The sequence below is a fragment of the Heptranchias perlo genome, chromosome 3 (genome assembly GCF_035084215.1).
Source record: "Heptranchias perlo isolate sHepPer1 chromosome 3, sHepPer1.hap1, whole genome shotgun sequence".
NCBI lineage: Eukaryota > Metazoa > Chordata > Chondrichthyes > Hexanchiformes > Hexanchidae > Heptranchias > Heptranchias perlo.
Window position 1 is genome coordinate 121,032,772 of NC_090327.1, and position 7,254 is coordinate 121,040,025.

The 7,254-nt window shown below is 43.9% G+C and overlaps 1 protein-coding gene across 2 annotated transcripts in view; it reads right to left on the reverse strand.

The window, feature by feature from the left end:
* bmper (BMP binding endothelial regulator) overlaps positions 1-7,254 on the reverse strand; it is a 92,780-nt gene that overhangs the window by 62,067 nt on the left and 23,459 nt on the right. Inside the window, exons 1-2 of one of the 2 annotated variants that reach the window (XM_067981842.1) lie at positions 3,469-3,548; positions 1,047-1,146 (exon numbers count right to left, since the gene is read on the reverse strand). Coding sequence is in view for 1 of the 2 variants with exons in the window: in XM_067981837.1 (XP_067837938.1) it covers positions 1,047-1,146 (100 nt within the window). In the remaining variant the exon portion in view is untranslated. Of the gene's footprint in view, positions 1-1,046; positions 1,147-3,468; positions 3,549-7,254 lie in introns of those variants that run through there. The other variant, XM_067981837.1, reaches the window with a different exon arrangement.

Here is a 7,254-nt window from a genome sequence, read left to right on the forward strand (position 1 = left end):
CATAGAAACCTTCCGATGGAAAGAGTGAGAGCTACAATGAGAAGATACAACTGGTGTCGCACATGGCCTGGAACAGGAACCCAGCAGAGACACAGTCAGAACATGGCAACGGAGACACAGTCAGAACATGGCAACGGAGACACAGTCAGAACATGGCAACGGAGACACAGTCAGAACATGGCAACAGAGACACAGTCAGAACATGGCAACAGAGAAACAGTCAGCACATGGCAATGGGGATACAGTCAGAACATGGCAACAAAGGCAGAGTCAGAACATGGCAACGGAGACACAGTCAGCACATGGCAACGGAGACACAGTCAGCACATGGCAACAGAGACACAGTCAGAACATGGCAACAGAGACAGAGTCAGAACATGGCAACAGAGACACAGTCAGAACATGGCAACAGAGACAGAGTCAGAACATGGCAACAGAGACACAGTTAGCACATGGCAACAGAGACAGAGTCAGAACATGGCAACAGAGACACAGTTAGCACATGGCAACAGAGACACAGTCAGAACAGGGCAACAGAGACACAGTCAGAACAGGGCAACAGAGACACAGTCAGAACAGGGCAATTGGGGATACAGTCAGAACATGGCAACAAAGGCAGAGTCAGAACATGGCAACAGAGACAGAGTCAGAACATGGCAACGGAGACACAGTCAGAACATGGCAACGGAGACACAGTCAGCACATGGCAACAGAGACACAGTCAGAACATGGCAACAGAGACACAGTCAGAACATGGCAACAGAGACACAGTCAGAACATGGCAACAGAGACAGAGTCAGAATATGGCAACAGAGACACAGTCAGAACATGGCAACAGAGACAGAGTCAGAATATGGCAACAGAGACACAGTCAGAACATGGCAACAGAGACAGAGTCAGAACATGGCAACAGAGACACAGTCAGAACATGGCAACAGAGACAGAGTCAGAACATGGCAACAGAGACAGAGTCAGCACATGGCAACAGAGACACAGTTAGCACATGGCAACAGAGACAGAGTCAGCACATGGCAACTTTAAAGTACCTTTGCATTTTTCACAGCAGCCTCCTCTCTGTTTGATAACGAGAGCACAGTCTTTGGGGAGCACAGGACACTTCTCTTTTGTACATCTTACTTCTTTGTTCTGCGAATAAGAAATGAAGGAAAAGAATAATTGACAAGTGGTGTAACAAATCAAAGAGGGCATCACATATATACTGTCACACATGTAAGGATACAATGAACAGCAATGAGTTACAAGGGAATCATCTAATTGAGCAGTTCTAATGAGAATTTCTGATTATAAGAACATGGATACTGAGCTAAACTCTCAAACTTGCTGAAAACCATTGTTTATCATTTCCTGGAACTTTTCGGAGTAACTACGGTGTAAAAGTGGTGCAGTGCTGTTATTTTTACATAGAATTTACAGCACAGAAACAGGCCATTAGGCCCAACTGGTCTGTTTACACTCCTCACGAGCCTCCTCCTACCCTACTTCATCTCACCCGATCAGCATATCGATAGCATTTTGTTTCAGGCGAGGAAATTTGTGTGTAACTGATGTACGCCGGTTTTGCGCAAATTTCCTCGATCATTTGTGTCACTTCTGGGATAAAACCAGCGAATCCCACTACCGCTCATTTACATAGCCCAGCCCACCGCACAAAAGACCAGCTCACGCGAGTATCCTGTATTTACACCAGTAATGCACTGGTGTAGATTTACCCCCCAAAATTTAGGTGCAGCATAGTCCAAAGTCAACTGGTATCGGCCTAACTGGAATTTCTGGAGTTCGATAGTGATTTTCTTCATGATTGTTTTGAATTTTTCCTACCGTGAACCTGCACTGTATTGAACCAAAGTTCCGTCAGTCTCAGTGCACCCAAATTTTTTTTGATCCCCATCATCGCCCTCGCCCCTCCCCCCTACCCGTTCAGAAGGACGTAGCAACTGGAATGGGCTTCCCAATGGGGATGCCCCTGTTCTGCATAATAATGGAAGAGGAAGAGGAGCAGCAGAGTTGGGAGGGTCTGGGAGTGAGGCACCAGGGCAGATGGCAGCAGCCGCTCACTACTCCCCCTATTGGGGGTGCTGCATTTGCACTTGTTTAACGCCAGTTTTATACGTTCCAGTGTGAGCAAGCGATCCCCACAGGAAACTTGGGCACATTTCCCGCCGCCAAGATCGGCATAAATTCCGTAATTTCTGAGTAAGTGCGATCCAGGAAATTCCGGTCCGATTGTGTTTATTGTAATTCATTTTTTTACTGTTAACTCCCAGCCATACTGAGCACAAGCTTCGGTGGGGTGGGGGGGTGCTAAGGGGCATTAAACAGCAGTAGGGTGCACCCAGACATCACACGACATGTACCGTAGTTTGGGCAGTGGGTTACCAGGGACCATCCTGCACACTGGACGATACAGTGCACTTCCGACTTTCGGCCTTGGAGGAGGTACAGCGCAGATTCACCAGAATTAAACCGGGACTTAAAGGGTTAAATTATGGCGACAGATTGCATAAACTTGGCTTGTATTACCTTGCGTATAGAAGATTAGGGGATGATCTAATTGAGGTGTTTAAGATGATTAAAGAATTCGATGGCGTTGATAGAGAGAAACTATCTCCTCTGGTGCTGGAGTCCGGAACAAGGGGGCATGACCTTAAAATTAGAGTTAGGCCGTTCTGGAGTGAAATCGGGAAGCACTTTTTCACACAAAGGCTAGTGGAAATCAGGAACTCTCTCCCCCAAAGAGCTGAGGGTCAATTGGAGCTTTGAAGATGCGACTGGCTCGTTCACATTGGTTTCTTAATAAAGACTAATGCAGGACAATTCCTTTAAGACCTAGGATTGGCGAAGTGTAACTTTCTCCCTTGTCCGCTGTATTGATTTTTTTTTTGCCTACAGTTTAAGACATCTGCAGCCGAGTTAATAAACTTCAGCCATGTTCTGCCATATAAGTTTAAACAACATTCCTTTGTGATGATATAAACCTATATTTATGTTTGCAATTTTGCATTCTATCTTTCATGAAATCAATAAAATGTGAGTAACATCAGTGTCAAATTCAGTTAATGAAGTGCTCATGAGATGGAATTCAATAATTACAGCTTATTTAGCAAGACCCAATCAGATGTTCCATCAATGCAAAACCAATGATTAATGTAATAATGTACCATACTGCAATTTGAGGGCTACATATTAATGCCAGACTTCTTTTCTCTGGGTTATTAATGAAGGATATTATTCACGATTCATCGTTTGTTAATAAAACAGATTGAGAATTAAGTTATTTCTTCTTGCAAATCAAAAAAAACTGGCACAAGATTGTGTTGTTTGGTTGGCGACCTTTAACCTATGCAGGAAATAGATTGCTTGAAATTCATTTGTGTTATTTAATTAACTTTACTGCACAATTTTGTTTTAAGAAAAACGTTTATTCCGGAACTTTCTGTATAAACGTACCGAGCCATTTAGAGCAGGAGTGTTCCAGGTTTAATCCCTGCTCTGTAATGAGTTAGCTGGTAGCCTGTCGTGGCTCTGCAATTAGCATCGGAACCTCTTGGGCTATGGAAGGGAAAACAAATCAGCCGGGGCTGCCCTCTCGAGTGGTATCCAGTGGGTGAACGTCAGGCGGTCCTTGGCTATGGTGCCAACCAGCAGTAGTACAACCTATGGACCAGCTCAAAACAAAGACTGGAGAACACTGGTGGAACTGTACACCAACAATGTACACCTACTGCCTTCAGGAGAGCAGGACAAGAACATTCATAAATACACTCCCTGAAAACTGTGCAGGGCCACACTGCTATTCCCTTGAGCATAGAAGATTAAGTGGTGATCTGATCGAGGTGTTTAAAATGACAAAAGGATTCGACAGGGTAGATACAGAGAAATTATTTCCTCTGGTGGGCGAATTAAGAACAAGGGGGCATAATCTTAAAATTAGAGCTAGGCCGTTCAGGAGTGAAATCAGGAAGCACTTCTTCACACAAGGAGTAGTGCAAGTCGGGAACTCTCTTCCCCCCCAAAAGGCTGTGGATGCTGGAGGACAATTGGAGCTTTCAAGACTGAGATTGATAGATTTTTATTAAGTAAGGATATCAAGGGATGTGGAGCAATGAAGTTGAGGTGCAGATCAGCCATGATCTAACTGAATGGCGGAACAGGCCCGAGGGGCTGAATGGCCTCCTCCTGATACTATGTTCCTGCACTGTTAGAGACCTAACATCCAATCCCAGCATGGACTGATATTCATGCTCGAGATTTTTAACAAAACTGTGGAGAAGACTTAATTAGCAAAAAAAGAAAGATCTCAAGCATTACCTCAGAGCAACCACAGGCTCATACAAACAGGATGTGGCACACGAGCTGACTGATTATTTGGCACATATTCCTTCCCCTTCACCTTCAATTATTCCTTACTTTCCTTCTCTGCCTTAAAGTTAACTACAAAATTCAGGTTATCTTTGTTGGTCAGTAGGTCAAGACTTAACACCTCCTCCACTCCCATCCCTTCACCTCTATCCCCTAGATGCCCTGGTTTGGGCAAGAGGAAGGTAGATGGGCCTAGGAGAAGGTTGGGTACAAGTATTGTATAGAATTACATAGAAATTACAGCACAGAAATAGGCCATTCGGCCCAACTGGTCTATGCCGGTGTTTATGCTCCACACGAGCCTCCTCCTACCCTACTTCATCTCACCCCATCAGCATATCCTTCTATTCCTTTCTCTCTCATGTGTTTATCTAGCTTCCCCTTAAATGGATCTATGCTATTCGCCTCAACTACTCCTTATGGTAGTGAGTTCCACATTCTAACCACTCTCTTGGTAAAGAAGTTTCTCCTGAAGCCCATATTGGATTTATTATTGACTGTTTTATATTTATGGCCTCTAGTTTGGGACTCCCCCCACAAGTGGAAACATTTTCGAGAGAAAAAAGCCCCAGCCTGTTCAGCCTTTCCTGATAGTTGTAACCTCTCATTTCTCAGTTGATTTTGCGATGGGAGGGCTGGTGGGCTCTGCTAGTACAGATATCTGGTGTTGTGCACATATCGTACACCGCCATAGAATAGACATGTAAGGATCAAATAACAACAAAAAAAAACTGCACATAGCAACCAGACCCCAGTGCCTTGGTGACAGCTTTACACAGAGGCAGTATTATCAGAAACTACACCATAAAATACTCAGCTCATTACAGAAAAAAAAAGAACTCTTTCAGATTTACTTTGGGAACACCCTCACACTTATTACTTCTGAAAATAAACTGTGCAAGGAAATTTAACTTTCAAAGATTGTTGTCAATGCTGCTGAAAATATTTCCAAATTAAAATGAAAGGGCATGAAAATCCCACTGGTGAAAGCTGTCCTTTCATTAAACTGGCAGTGAGCCAGCCTGCAGAGGCCTCCCTGCTCTTGGAAACAGCAGCCCTGCCGAAGGGATTACCATCCCGGGACTGCATGATCCAGTACTGATACCCTCCACACGCCTGGGTGGACAGACAAGCATTTAATTACCCAGCTTTTAATTTTACACAGAAATTACAACACGGAAACAGGCCATTCGGCCCAACCAGTCCGTGTTGGTGTTTATCCTCCACACGAGCAGTATCCTAATCTCATGTCCCGCCCTGTTCCCACATCCCTTTATTCTCTTTCCATTAGACACTTCTCTAACTTATTCTTATATGTTGACATAGTCTCTGCACAATCTCTAACTCCAGTAGTACATTCCACAGACTCACACCCTCTGTTTATAAGAGTTTCTCCTGCTCCCTGTCCTAAATCTCTTACATTTAATCTTGTATCTGTGTCCCCTCGTTCTAAACCCCTCAATCACTGGAAACAGTCTGAATTGTCAGTGCCCGAAGGAGAGAAGGGGAATTGTAAAGAAAATCCAAGGAAAAATATAACACACACATATACACACATACACATATACACACACACACACTCACATATACACACACACTTACACATATACATACACATGCTTATATATCCTCACACATACACACACACATGCTTACACCTATACAAAGCCCTGGTTAGACCACACCTGGAGTACTGTGTTCAGTTCTGGGCACCGCATCTTAGGAAGGATATATTGGCCTTGGAGGGAGTGCAGCGTAGATTTACCATAAAGATACCTGGAGTCCAAGGGTTAAATTACGAGGAGCGATTACACAAACTAGGGTTGTATTCCCTGGAATTTAGAAGATTAAGGGGTGATTTGATCGAAGTTTTCAAGACATTAAAAGGAACTGATAGGGTAGATAGAGAGAAACTATTTCACTGGTTGGGGAGTCTATGACTAGGGGACATAGCCGAAAAATTAGAGCCAGGACTTTCAGGAATGAAGTTAGGAAATAGGAGAGGGTGGTAGAAGTTTGGAACTCTCTTCAGCAAACGGCAGTTGATACTAGCTCAATTGTTAATTTTAAATCTGAGATTGATAGATTTTTGTTAACCAAGGGTATTAAGGGATATGGGGCTAAGGCGGGGATATGGAGTTAGGTCACAGATCAGCCATGATCTCACTGAATAGCGGAACAGGCTCGAGGGGCTAAATGGCCCACTCCTGTTCCTATGTTCCTATACACACACACACTTAGACACACATACACATTCACACATGCACAGACACACACGCTCATATACACACATGCATACACACGTGCACACAATGGCAGAGAATTGAAAATTCATTAGTTCCAGGACGAGGCTGTTCTCAATTCCTGTGACACCATGAACAGACTGCTTTATTATAGTGGATCTCAGTAAACACGCCCCTTCCATATGGAGAAACGATTGGTATTTTCCAGGATAACGGAGCCAGGGTCAGTGTGGGGGCTGGAGCGTTTCCTGTGAGGGTTCAGTGTTGGTAAGTTACATTCAGTTTAGTTTGAAAGGATGGTCAGGAGGATGGTGCATCATGGGACCCATCATAGGTAGGTTAAATCCTCATTTTGTTAATGCATATTACCTTGGGGGAAGATTTCCTGTTTTCTTCATGTAACAGAATCATAAATCTGTTTATCAAGAACAGATTCAGGATTTTGTTACACTGGGGGACCACTCCCTCCAGCTCTAAGCATTTAAACTAACTCAACTCGGCTGCCAGAGATGGAATTGGCCCTTTATAATTATCTGATTATACCCAGTATCAGTGGAAAAAGCATCAGCTTACTGGATGATTTTTCCCATATTGCCAATCACCCACTCCACTTGTCTCTGACGATCGTTCC